Source organism: Carettochelys insculpta, chromosome 1 (genome assembly GCF_033958435.1).
Source record: "Carettochelys insculpta isolate YL-2023 chromosome 1, ASM3395843v1, whole genome shotgun sequence".
Classification (NCBI taxonomy): domain Eukaryota; kingdom Metazoa; phylum Chordata; order Testudines; family Carettochelyidae; genus Carettochelys; species Carettochelys insculpta.
Genome location: NC_134137.1, coordinates 45,479,034 through 45,492,332, shown reverse-complemented (window position 1 = coordinate 45,492,332; position 13,299 = coordinate 45,479,034). Strand labels below are relative to the sequence as shown.

The 13,299-nt window shown below is 43.1% G+C and overlaps 1 protein-coding gene across 3 annotated transcripts; it reads left to right on the top strand.

Annotated features, from left to right (window-relative positions):
• The first annotated feature begins 385 nt into the window (after positions 1-385).
• EEF1AKMT1 (EEF1A lysine methyltransferase 1) lies at positions 386-12,463 on the top strand. Of its 3 annotated transcripts, XM_074985324.1 has the most exons (6): positions 2,928-3,422; positions 4,204-4,315; positions 5,227-5,379; positions 6,706-6,788; positions 10,019-10,299; positions 12,223-12,463. In XM_074985324.1, exons 3-6 carry the CDS (start codon positions 5,230-5,232, stop codon positions 12,375-12,377), a joined length of 669 nt encoding a protein of 222 aa, XP_074841425.1. In that variant the 5' UTR covers positions 2,928-3,422; positions 4,204-4,315; positions 5,227-5,229; the 3' UTR covers positions 12,378-12,463. The 3 variants fall into 3 exon arrangements, with proteins under 3 accessions (XP_074841415.1, XP_074841434.1, XP_074841425.1); XM_074985314.1 differs by lacking the exons at positions 2,928-3,422; positions 4,204-4,315 and adding an exon at positions 386-983; XM_074985333.1 differs by lacking the exons at positions 2,928-3,422; positions 4,204-4,315 and adding an exon at positions 1,387-1,463.
• The last annotated feature ends 836 nt before the right edge of the window (positions 12,464-13,299 follow it).

The following is a 13,299-nucleotide window of genomic DNA, read 5'->3' as shown; positions in this document are numbered from 1 at the left end:
CTGCCCTCCCCCACCCAGCAGAAAGAAACACCAGCCCCCACTCTGGCCCGAAGGGCACAGCCACACAGCCTAGTCCCCCTGCCCATTCAGGGCCAGCGATCAGCCTCCCGTGTTGCCTTTCCTGGACTTCCTTAACCTCCCAAGCCATGGGCCAGCTCAGCAAGCCTGCTGGCCAGCGCTGCTTCCTGCACCCAGGCTTTGGGGGAAAGGCTGAACAAGGGTGGTATGAGTGCAGCAGAGGGCAGGGCCCCAGCCTGGCTGTTTGGGGAATCTTGAAGCCACGACTACAGCTTCCACCAGCTGCTGCGCAGAGCACCCTGCCAGAGAAGGAAATTAGATCAGGCTGGTCTGTTTGTCCCTGACAGGCAGTTCTACGTTGGCTATTATCCGCCAGGTTTCAACAAGCAGTTGGATCACTTGCATTTCACGCTGCACGGGGGGGCTACGGGAGTTCGGCCGGCCTCCAATTCCGCCCAGGGCTTCCCGGTGCCCCTGCCGGAAGTGCAGCCCCCTGAAGCCAAGAGAAAACGGCTGAAAGAGGCCCAAAGCCAAAACTAAAGCAGCTCTGGGGGCTGCAGCTGGGACAGGCTCAGGACGGGACGAGGAACAGCCGGGCTGCGGCAGGCCGGGCAGTGCAAGGAGCGCGGGAGGCTCGGAGCCCTAGGCCGAGGGTCCCACAGCTGACCCGCCCGCTGTCACGCGCCCAGAGGACCGGGGCCGAGCAGGAAGCGCCTGGGCCGAAGGACCCACAGCGCTGCCGCCTCAGCGTCAACAGCCGCCCGCTGTCTCGCGGCCGGAGGACGGCGGGCGAGCAGGAATCGGCGGCGCGCACACGCCTACGCTCCCCGGAGCCCACGTGGTACAGCAGGCGCGCGTCCGCTCGCCGGCCCTGTCCGTCTGCTGCCGCAGAGGGGGGTGTCGGCGGCCCAGGGAGGAAAGAGGCGGGGCCTGGCGGGCAGGCGCCCGGAGGGAGCTGTGTCTTGGTGAGTGGGGTGCCGAGGTCGCTTGGCTGAAGGGGGGGATGGGCGAGAAGTGGCTGGTGGGGGTGGGGGGTTGGCGGGAGAAGCGGTGAGGGCGGGGGCGGGGCGCGGGGTCGGGGCTGGGGGCTGAGTGCTGAGGTGGCGGGGGAGGGAGTCTCTGTTGTAATTTTGATGGACTGTGCGGGCCCGGCGTTTTTGGGGTCGGGAGCTAGTGACCCACAGAAACAAATCAGTCCGGGGCCAGGTGCAAGTGAGAAGCTAAAACAAAGCCCCTCGCAGCTGTGGCCCCAGCTGAGAAGCAGGAACAAAAGACATTCACCTCCCTATCCCCAGGCTCCACCCCAGCGCTCCAGGGGACCAGAGCTGGTAGATTTTGGGCCCTTCCGCCTGGGATAGCGCCACCTCTGAGGGGCTCACTGCACAGGAGAGGGCGGCTGCGGAACAGCCTGGGAATGAGGAGTGGGGATCCACACAGGAGTCGAGGTGCAGGGTCGGGCTGGGAGGGGAGATGCAGGAGTGGTCTAGGGGTGGAAGTTGGGGTCTGGCTGCTGTTTGGGCAGTGGGTGTGTTGGGAGGCTGGTGCTGCTGCCAAGCTCTTGCCAGTAGCTCAGGAGTTGTCTCCTCCTTGCCAAGGCAGGCAGGATCCTGCTGTGGGTTGTATGGATCAGGCCCCTGAGGTTCAGGGCTCTCCTGCTACAGCATTGCTAGCCAGCCAACTCTAACATGCTAACTACTGCACCCCCTATGTGGCTAGCTCCCTGTACAGCCCTAAGGCTGTTTAACAGCATGACAATTGGCAAACAATATAAATCCTTTCTAATCCTCCCCAGGCAACCATCCACTTTTTAATTGGTTAACGGGTGAAATGGTAGGTTTACAACTAGCCACCTTTCAGTTAATCAGGATTTTACATCCCTAGTTTAGAATACATTTTTGCTCACTGTGCTGCAAAGAGAGAAGCCTAGACAAAGAATTTTGGAAGATGAATTTAAAGTTGTTTTTGAAAATTTATATTTATACTTAATTATCATAAAGCAATTATAGTTTTTAGATATATAAACATATACAGTAAAATTCCTTTAATCTGGCCTCTGAGGATTAGAAAAACCTGATGATCTGGTATCTGGCAAAAATAGTCCCATTTGTGGAGATAAGCTGGCAAAATTTGATGGTCTGTCATACAGTAGTCCACTGATATATGCAAGGGTTCGTGTAAGTTGGAGGGAGCTTGGCTGGTGGGTTGAGGCAGTGGGGTTAAGCCTGGGGTGAGTTAGGGCTGCCAGGGGGCAGAGGGTGGTGTTGAGCTGGGGAGTGTGGGGGTTGGAGCCAGGGCACGTGTGGGTGGTGAAGAGGCTGGAGGAGTTTCGGGTGGTGAAGATGGTGGGGACGCATGCAAGTGGTGAGCTGTAGCTGGCTGTGGGGGCAGTGAAACATTTTGGGAGTATGGGTACTTCAAAGTGCTCATAGCTACATGGCTTGCTGCCACTTCAAAGTTTGCAACTTCGACGTTCCTGTAGTGAGAATTAGGCATATACAGTGCAGCACCTGATTGCTATTTTCCACTCCAGCTCGTCTACATGACCCCTTCGAAGGAGGGGGGCTAGTATAGACAAGCCCTCTGTGTACATCCATGCTAAAACTGCAAGGTCAGCTATTAGTTTGAAGTTTAACTTCTTCTTCTTTGTTTTCCAGTTCTCTGCTAAGGGAGTGTTAAGAGCTTGGGGTTACCCCTCAGGGAGACATCCCAAGTGTGTCTTCCTGGGCTTTAAAGGGGATTCTCTCACTTGAGTGGTGGTAGCTATCTCCTAGGTTCAGGGAATCTGTGACCTTGAGAAGCTTTTAAGCAGAAGACTACAGAGGCAAGATATTTTTAAGATCTCTTGCGGGCCCCCCACTTTCTGCACTTAGTGTCAGAGTGGGGTTCAGACTCGACAGTGTACTTTTGAGTTCTTTAATATTAAATATTAGTATTTCATCATTTTGTTGATTTCTTAGCTCAGAATTAAGGGAAACACACTTGTAGAAAGAACAAACTGTCTGTTTTCTTAATAATTATCAGGTGTCTAATGATTTCTATTTGACCTACTAAATGCACCAGATGGCATCATGTCTTGCCAGAGAATGATTGTTTAACTTTCTTAAACAATTATTAAAGTTCTTCTAATATATTAGAGTTTAAGGACAGAAGAGACGGCTAAATCATCAAATCTGACATGTGTATCACGGGCTACAAAACTTCATCCAGTTACCCCGTACGTGTTTGAATAATGCATAACTTACTTTTGGCTAAAGCATAACTTTCAGAAAGACAGTCAGTTCAGATTTGAAGACCTCAAGAAATGGAGAATCCTCCGCTTTCCTCAGTGCAGGTTGAACAGCTCTCGTCCGGCGCTCTTGGGAACTGACGGGTGTCAGACTAGAGAATTTGCCAGACCATAGGAGGTCAGTAGTGCCTAGCAGCATGACCAACACTTCCCCTGCTTGCTGGGCCCTTAGAAGACACTTATAGTTAAATTACAGCTAAATAACAGCACAAAACACAGCGCCAGCTCTGGTGGCTGTAAGCAAACTTTATGGGACCACAGGAAACTTAGCCTTACCCATAAAAAGTGGTTGTCTTGCTAACTAAAATCATGTGACATGAGTGTTTTGGATTAGAGAGTTTCAACCTGTACCCTTTCATCATAATTCTACAATCTCATGCATTCTGTAAGCACAGTCTCTGCAAATGCTGCAAACCTGGGTACTTAACATATTGTAGCTATTTTTCACATGTTACAGAGGAGACAATGAACACATCTATGAAGGAAGAGACCAGTTCACTTAATATAGCATTTGAAAGAAAAAAAACATAAATAGGTTTGAAATAGATTACCTACAAGCTGAAAAGTATCAATAACCAAGGAATCCCATTTTGAACATACCATGTTATTCACTGTGTTTTAATATGAAGAGTTGTCATATATATATTTTAAATACTTGTCTTGATACCAAAATAAAAATGTGACTCAGGATTTAAGATTTTTGTCCAGAGTCCAGTCCAATCCAAAATGGACATTTCAGAATTGGGGAATTGCATGTGTTTTGGAGTAGGCACAGAAATATTTGAATACACATTCTGCTTACAGAGCATCAAAGTACAGCATTATGCTTTCTCAAGTTGTTTTGGTTTGATAGGTGTTAATTCTGCATATTGATACCACTTAACTAACCTTTGACCCAGATAACTACCACTTGGCCAGTAATGCCTCCTGATATTAAAAAGAGAGCAGCTCTGCAGCATACAGCAGGATCTCTTTCTTGCTCACATCATTACTCTCAACATCTCCAACAAGGTACTGAGTTTGTTGTATTTTGTCTGAGGAAACAGAGAAACCCCTCAGCACTTCTCCTCCCGGCCAGCCCCTCTCCCCTTCCCCCACCGCTTCTCTGCCACCCCCCCCCCCGACCCATCCATGTATTTTGTCCAAGGAAGTGTGCAGTTTTATTATCGTTTAGGTATGCAAACACCACTTTTTATTGTAAAAGATATTTAAAAATAAATCTACACAGTTAGGTAGTCAGTACTAGGAGAATTCAAAAGAAAAAATATTCTGGATACCAGAACATTTGTAATCCTGTTGTTTAACTCAGATGAGAATAATCAGGTATGCAATTTAAAATCTGAAGCAGAACTGATGCATTTAAAAAGGGGTTATAACCCTCAAAAATAGCTGAAGCATGAGCTCAGATAGATTTTTATAGCCATCAGCTCCATCCACAAATTTCCTTTCTACCAAAGAGAGCTGAAATCCTATAGGCTGTCAGCTGGTAATATTGCTCCCTCTGTTCTACTCATTTTCAATATTTTTTTAGTAATAGATGGTTTGTAGCATTATCCCTGTTCTGAGGGCTGCTTTCTGTGGTTAGCACATTAATACTGACAAAATTCTCATGTAATGTGGTATCAGTATCAAAATGATAAAAACAGAACAGAGTCTACTTTCCTCTTCCCCTTTCACTCTGGTAATGATTATTTTGTGCCCATTATACTTGGAAAGGAATGGTCAGTTGTTATTCCTGAACACAACTGATCATTTTCCTCCTGATTAATAATCAGGAGCACTTTCCAACAAGCTAGTGGAAGAAAACATGCTTTTTTTTGGTGGGCTGACTTCTGGTTAGTAGATGCATCACTGACTGTTTTATCTCAGATGTTGTGATCACTGATAAAAGCTGAGTTTAAACACTTCTTGTTATCATCTAGAAAATGGGTGATGACGACGATGACATCCCTCGGCTTTCATCCCACACGTTGGCTGCCCTACACGAGTTCTATATAGATCAGCAACAGAAGAAGGGCACGGAGGTCTCCCAGGAGTTTAAACGGTATTCTGTTGGCTCAATAGAGGAGGACTGGGTAAGAAGATAAACTTCAGACTGCAATGCAATTGCTTGTAGTGTCCAGTTACAGAGGAGCAGAAATGTGAGGCTTTTTTTGAGAGGTAAAGAGGAAGGAGGAATGAAAAAAGGACGCTTTTAAGTGTGGAGGAATCTTATGGTGTGCAAAGCAGTACCATTAAAGTCATCTTTATGGATGTTGCAACCTTTTGTTTGTTTGTTTTTTGCTTGTTTATCTTGTTCTGTCTGGCAATAATTAAAATTGACATGGGCGAAAGGAGAAAAGATGTCAAAGTGAGTAGCTGCATGGTCTGGAAATTTTGGTTCCAGACTGCGGGGGTGGATGATGTACAGTTTTTTCCCTTGGTGCTTGTGTCAAAGACGTTAAATTGGGAAATAACATAATGTGGAAATAGCACACTCTTCCCATTATATGTGTCTGTTTTTTACCTGCCGCCTTTGGACGGGTAACTTGTCTTTTATCTGTGGCCATGCAGTTTTCTGTCTCTTTCCTGTTGTTTTGCCCATTTTTTCTTCTTTCTGTCATTTCTCTCTTCTACGTTTTAGTGTCTCAGTCTTTCCTTTTCTTCCTTGCCACTGCTTTCTTGACTTTTCCAATCTTTCAGCTCTGGCTGTATCCTTGCTTCTCACAGCCTAAGCTTGTATAAACTGTTCCCAACCTAAATATATGACTTCTTAATAACACAGTATTAAGTTACTTAGACTGGGAGTTAAGTATCTGCACGCTGTCCAGGTAAACAGCATCTTTGGAATTGGTTTCACAATTGGTAACAGGACAAAGATACTAAATGAAGGAATGATCTAAATACATGGTCTGGTATAGCATGGCTTTGCTGAAATAGTAATAGATTTGTAATAAGCCTCTGTTAACATAGAAGTTTGAAGTAGCTAGTAGTTATCAGCTTGAAATACAGGTTCAATCTTCTGGGGCTTGATTTAGCATATCTAGTAGGGATGAGTGTAATCAATATCTTGGGTCGCAGACGATCCCTGTACTCCTTGTGAGACCTTCCCCTGTACAGACAGCCAAGTTTCCCAAGCGCAGATATGTCAATTTTAGCTGTGCAAATGGCATAGCTAGAACTGTGTATCTGCAGTCTACTTTCTTAGTCTAGTGTAGATGTAGCATCAGTAAAGAAGTCCCTTCCCCAGCTCAGTTAGTAAGGGTTGTTCCAAGGTGCAAGATTGCAAATTGATACAAAAAAAGTTGTGGATTTTGGTTTTCCTGGAATGAGGTTGATATTGGTTAATAAAAAATAAGTGTTATATACTATTCAATCAGAAGGGATTGACACTGTCGGTAATTGCGCATGATTTTCCCCAGCAATTGAGCCAGTTCTGGTATGATGATGAAACTGCATTGTGCCTGGCTAATGAAGCTATTCTGGCAGCTGGAAGAGGTGGCAGGTAGGTTTTATTAATTATTTTATGTTTCCTTATAAAATGTTCTAGATAGTCTACTTTCAATCATCTAGACAATACAGAGAAACCAGAATTTTGGTAGTGAGAAGCAGAGATCATGTATTAGCAATCAGTTAGTCGTGAGAGCACTCAACTGCGAGTTAGGTTTGCCTCATTCATAAGTGTTGATCACACTTACCATGTCTACCTCATTGTTTGTTTTGCAACTTAGTATTTATAAAGCACCTCATCGCCCTTGAGGGGAGATACTGTACAAATGTTTATCTTTTATTTTATTAATAAATGACGACAAAACCACATCAGTTAGCGTGTCCATTATTTTAAACATATGCCCTTACTGCAGGTCAAAACTATCACTTGTGGCAGTCTAATCTGTGGCTCTCAGGGTTATGAAAAAATATCTCCATGAGCAATGCAAGTTACGGTGGTCTAAACGCTGTCCATGCTGCCGCCATGCTGGCAGAAGATGGCCCCCCCGGGTCTGGCCTACATAGCTTCCACTTCTTGCAGAAAAGAAGTAATTTTACCAATTGGAGAGCTCTCTTCCCTCAGCCTAGAGCATCTTCACAAGACACATTCCAGTAGTGTAGGTGCACCAGGGTAGTGCTTCTAGGGTAGATCTGGCCTTGTGCATGACTAAAGAAAGCTCCAGATTACATTCTTCACAAAATCAAAACCATGGATTAGAATCCTTTTTTGTTTTTGGGTTCTGTTTTGTGTTTGGGTTTTTTTTTAATTATGTGACTTAGTTTCCTCTTTGTGTGTGTGGTCGTCGTTGTCCCCTCTCCCCGTCCAGTCAGGAAAAGAGAATCTTTTTTTTTTCCTTAAAAATTCTTCTTTTTGAAAAAATAACTTAAACTTTTGTTATGTTTTCAACTCTGTTTGCGTACTGCTGTAAAACAAGCTTTGGCCTATAGGTAGGACTTAAATCCCCAGTGAAGCAACATATTAAAGCATACATTTAAACATACTGTTGAATCAGTGCCTAAATACTTAACATCCCTAATACAGGTTAAATAGATTTAAAGTGTAATCGGTCCTTGGCATGCTGCAAGTGGGGGCACTGCAGCTCCGCTGAAGCAGCCCTAGTCTGCAGCATTGGGGCTGCTCCAGCCCAGCTGTTCCCCCCTCCATGTACACCTGTTTAATTAGTTATCCAGTTAAAGCTAGCATGTAACCAGTTAACCAACTAAACAAGATTTAACATCCCTAACCTGTATTAATTTATTGTAATTACATTTGCTTTGAGAATACATGTATGCTTCTTATCATCTGAACTAAGCTAAATACTAGTTCTGAGCTTTCTTGTTACAAGTGTTTCCAAATCCTAAGTAAAATGGTTAAAGATTGATAATTATCTCAAAAGCTTTTAGGTGACTTTCTGCATGTGGTGATGGTTTCTTGTGAAGTGACCACAGATTATCTTTTTTTTTCCTTTCCAATTTCATTTAACTATCATTGCAATTTTTTAGGTTTTCAGAGAGATTTGGTGATTTGGCAATCTAATTCCCAAAAAGCACAGAGAGGTTATTTTCAGAGCTATAGAGATCTTTGCCAGGCTATGATTTCTAATTGTGACGGTCTCAGCAGTTGTCAGAACTGTTTATTCTACCATGCTACTCATTAAAATACTTGGTATACCAAACTAAATAGAGGTTGTGTGGAGAGAGTATCTCATCTGATGTTCTGTTTAATGTAAGTGATTATCCATTATCTTGGTCGATGCGTTGAGTATTTCAAAACCTACAGAAAGTGTATATTTATAGCTATGGTTAAATACATTATTCTCTCAGGTTATTTGCTTTGTTGCTGATATCAGTTAATGTTTTGAGATTTAATTTTTTTTTCTTATTCTGTATTAAGATGAAACTAAGGCCTTTGGGAAAAACATACAGACACTTTCCACTTTCTTGCCTCTTGGAATAGCCTGGTTGTCAAGGTACTCACCTAAGATCAGAGAAATGCTGGTTTAAGTCTCTGCTTAGCTTGATTCGGACCAGAGACTTGAGCTAGGTGTCCCACATCTCAGGTGAGTGCTCTAACTGCCACGCTGTGTTGGAATGGAGTTAGCGTGATGATTTACCTTTTTCTGGGGTGGGAAAAAAATTGAAAAATTCCTGAGGGACCTCTAAGTGCAATTTCTGGAGCCATGTTAATTATAGTACCCAGTTTGCTTAAAAGAGCAAAGGAAATAAGAAACGCAAAGGGATGAGGCACTATAAAGTCTTATATTTTGACTGTATGTGAATGAAACTGATAATCTGTACAAGGATCACTCAGATGGAAACTGGAGTTATGTCTATAATTCAGTCTCAGTTTAATTTTAGAAGGTTCTCACTGTGAACATAGATTGGGAATAAAATAGAATGTTAAATCTTAAGGTTTTCTCTTTGGTTACTTAACCATGGCAAAGTCTTTAAGTCAAGTAACAGAGATAAGACAGAATTAATGGCATTATTACCAGTGTTTCTAACACATTCTTGATGATTCATCTTGTTGATTGTGTTAAAACAGCAGTAGCATTTTATTTATTGTGGTGGAGTTTAAACATAACCATAATGAAATCATCCACATAGTGTATTAAGACTTTTCTGAGGTTAGTTAGCTTGGTGCTACAAGTAGCCATGGTCAAAGTTCACCAGGGTGGTATCCTGACAGGTGTCTTGCTCTTTTCACTGATTATAACCATTTGGCTGATCTCCCTGTATGTTTCAGTGGTTCTGCACAGCCAGCACAGCAGATTCCAAGAGAACCACCAAAGACCACACAATCAGATAATGGACAAAAACACCAGACAGGTTTATTTTCAACTCGGCATGGTCCTAGTATCCAGCTAACACTGCCAAACAGCTAACACACATTTGTCTGTTGCAGTGGACCTGCTCAGTCAGTGGTGGGACTTTCCACTGCCCCCTAGACCAGACAAGGACAGCCCTCTTAGAACACATTTTTGTACACAGACAAGTTGCACATCACTTCTGATGTATCAGGTTGCCACCCTCTGACTTACCTAGACACCTACCGCCTACTACCATATACAGGGTGATTTGATCAAAACATCACTGTCTCTCATGCTGGACCCTATCCTGACCTTGGGTCAGTATATTCCAGTTATCTGTTGTAAATCTTGTGGTCTGAACCCAATTCTAATGTAACTTTTGTTTGTTATCCTTTAAAAAAAGAATATTCTCAGTTGTTATTTTTTTTCTTTTCAGGATAGCTTGTGTTAGTTCACCAAGTGTTTACCAGAAACTGAAAGAACAGGATGGTAAAGATTTTTCAGTGTGTATACTGGAATATGACAAAAGATTTTCTGTATATGGAGAGGAGTTTATCTTCTATGATTACAACGATCCATTGAATATACCTGAAAATCTCAAACCACACAGTTTTGACATAGTTTTAGCAGATCCACCCTATCTGTCTGAGGAGTGTCTCAGAAAAATGGCAGAGACCGTCAGATACTTAACAAAAGGAAAGATTCTGCTGTGTACAGGTATAGTATCTGTGTCTTCTGAGAGAAGAAAAAAATATACTCAGTGTTATTGCTCTGAATATTTTTATTTTGGTGATGTTCCAGTGGAACTGAGGGAGGGGTGCAATAGAGAGAGTCCTGTCTTCTGGGTAGGTTTACTGCTGTCTTGACTGCCCAGCTCCTGGTCAGGCCAGACTGCACTAGAGTCAGGAGCCCCGGAGTTTCCAGTGTCTGTGGCTATGGGGCAGCTTACCAGGCAGATTTTTCTGGAGCAAAAGCCCATTGCCTTTCATGAACTATTAAAAACTTTTGGGTTTTGTTATGAATCAAAATTAAGAGGTAACACTAGGTAGTTGAACTGCAGCTATGCACTTCCACTTCTGAATAGTCACAGAATCCGTAAACGTTATCTTTAACAGTAAGTGTATCTACTGATACATTTGTATTCCTCCATGAAATGCAATTACCTTTCTTAGTACAGCTCTAGTTGTATCCCAACCAGGGCAACATACATTATTTTTGAGAAATCCTGACCACTGAGCTGTCTGAAAATATATATACCTAATGCCTGCCAGTGCATGATGGGATATATATTCAGTGCCTGAGACTCCTATGTATTTCTGGAGCTGAAGACCAGTTTGAGAAATGCTGACATAGCTCTTTCCTGGTGAGCCCAAGCTAAGCTAAAATGACAGTACAGTGAGTAATAACTACATTCTTATGGCCTCTGTCTGATGAAGGAAGTTTTAGCAATGACGACTTCTAAAGGAATGAAAGCTTTAGAGTTTCCCTTTAACACAAATGTGTCTATAGACACACACAGAGTTAAAGGTAATGTCTAAAGTTTCTGCCGTTGTTAAAAAACTCAGCCCTTGGGCAGTGAAAGTGGGTAGTTGCAGTTAAAACGTTAGAGGACATACATGAACAGTTAAAGAACGTACAGCATAATAACAGTACTTATCAGAGCTGCTTCTTATTTTGGAGCCCTATGTTTCAAATGCTACTGAGGCTTGCTTTGCCCATGCTGCAGTAGTGTTCTAAGGCAGAGATTCCCAAACTGTGGTGCATGTATTCTGGTTGTATGGGAGCTTGATATTCCATCCATTCATTTAACAGTTTTTCTGGAAGGTGATATATTTGCGTAAGTAAAGTTTTTGGGAGCCTCTTCAGAAGTGCACAAGCTCTGTTTTCCCTACAGCAATGGCTCGCAACCTGTCCAGGTTACTTTATCCCTTCCAAGAGTCTGATTTATCTTATTTAAAACTTGCTTAAAGACTTACAAAAGCAGACATAAAAAATGTAAAAAAGCTTACTTTCTCATTTTACCATATACTTGAAAAATAAATAAATTGAAATATTAATAAGGTACTGACATTTCAGTGCATGGTAAAGAACAGAGTAAACAAATCATTGTATATAAAATTTTAATTTGTGCTGACTTTTCTAGTGCTTTTAATGTAGCTTGTTGCAAAACTAGATAAATGTCTAGATGAGCTGGTATACCCCCAGAAGATCTTAGTGTACTCTGACAGGTACACATACCTCTGCTTGAGAACTACTGCCCTTGAGCATCTCTGGTTTTTAATTGGATAGCTTTAAATATGACACACTGAATTGTTCTCACTCATCAAGTGGCAGCAGTGTGTGGAATCCAAGTCTGTGTCTCATTTGACTCTTTATCTACCATCAAGAGCATGTACAAGGGAGAACTCTCGGCCCCAGATGATAGTGGAGGAAACATCTTACACTGTTCTTGAACACTTTCCATCCTTTCTTTCCCTTTCCCTTCTTTGAGACTCAAGACTGGCTGGCCCAAGAATGTTTTGCTACAGAGCTTTATAGAAGATGTAGATGGGGGGATGCTGGAGGGTCAATCTAAAGAGGAAAGCATAGAATGTTCTGTCACTTTATCTTATCTTCAAATCCTGTTTTTTTTTCCTGCAGGTGCAGTCATGGAAGAGCTAGCAGCAAAGCATCTTGGTGTGAAGATGTGCAATTTTATTCCTAAACATACTCGAAACTTAGCCAATGAATTTCGATGTTATGTGAATTATGATTCTAGACTAGGTGGTGATTTCAGCTGTTCAGAAGGTACATAGAAAAGCTAAACAATGTATCAGTCTGAGTCCATTTATTCCTTCCAGTGTTGTCTGCATTGCTTTATTAAACATTCTGCTCCACGTAATGGTTTCTGAATTATCATTAGATATCTAAATATGCCGAACTCTGTAATCTGCAAACATTTGTAACTGATTTCTTTTGATACCCTGATTAGGGCTTGTCCTCATGTACAGCGAGTGCTACAGTGGCACACTGTAGCGCTTCAGTGAAGGTGTTCCTGTGCTGACAGGAGAGCATCTGTCATCAACACAGCACTGTCTACAGCATTAGGATGGCATAACTACATCACTTGGGGTGTGGATTTTGCATACCTTGAGTGAGATTGTTATACCAATACAGTCTGTTTAGACATAGCCATGGTAGACTAGAGATTGGCTGGTTCAGCTGACTTGGTAATAAGAACTTTTCAGTTCCATGTCACCAGTTAGACTGTGATCCTTATTGGTAGCCTTTCCCTTATTAAGGCTATTTCTGTGGGCGCAGTGAAGGTGGGAAGGGGCTCCGGCAGTCTGGTCCAAACCCCCTTCATCTCTTTCCAACCATAAGTTAATGCTACTGCAAATTCACTGTCCCGGTCTCTTTGGTGGGAGGCTGGGGAGGGGTCCATGCCAATCTTGGTCTTTTGGGGACAGGGGAGCTTCTCTCCAGGAGCGGGGCTTCTTGCATGCAAACTGAAGGAACTTCACTTACTTGAGTAAGTAGTCATGTACTCTAGCACAGTCACATGCACAGTGGCACTCATATTTGACACAGCCATGCCTTTGTCATGAGGCGGTGGGAAGACAAGGTCATATTTCAGCATGATTATGACCCCATGTGCCAGGTCACCACACCACTTGAGTGAAATTCTTTCAGCCACACACTAATCTGCAACAGTGGAGCAGTGGGCAGAGACAAGCC

Bases quoted from the DNA above. Each gene is read 5' to 3' on its own strand.
- EEF1AKMT1 (XM_074985314.1), top strand. From the start codon at position 5,230: ATGGGTGATGACGACGATGACATCCCTCGGCTTTCATCCCACACGTTG. The intron at 5,380-6,705 runs GTAAGAAGATAA...GATTTTCCCCAG, and splicing joins GCTCAATAGAGGAGGACTGG to CAATTGAGCCAGTTCTGGTA. The intron at 6,789-10,018 runs GTAGGTTTTATT...TTTTCTTTTCAG, and splicing joins GCAGCTGGAAGAGGTGGCAG to GATAGCTTGTGTTAGTTCAC.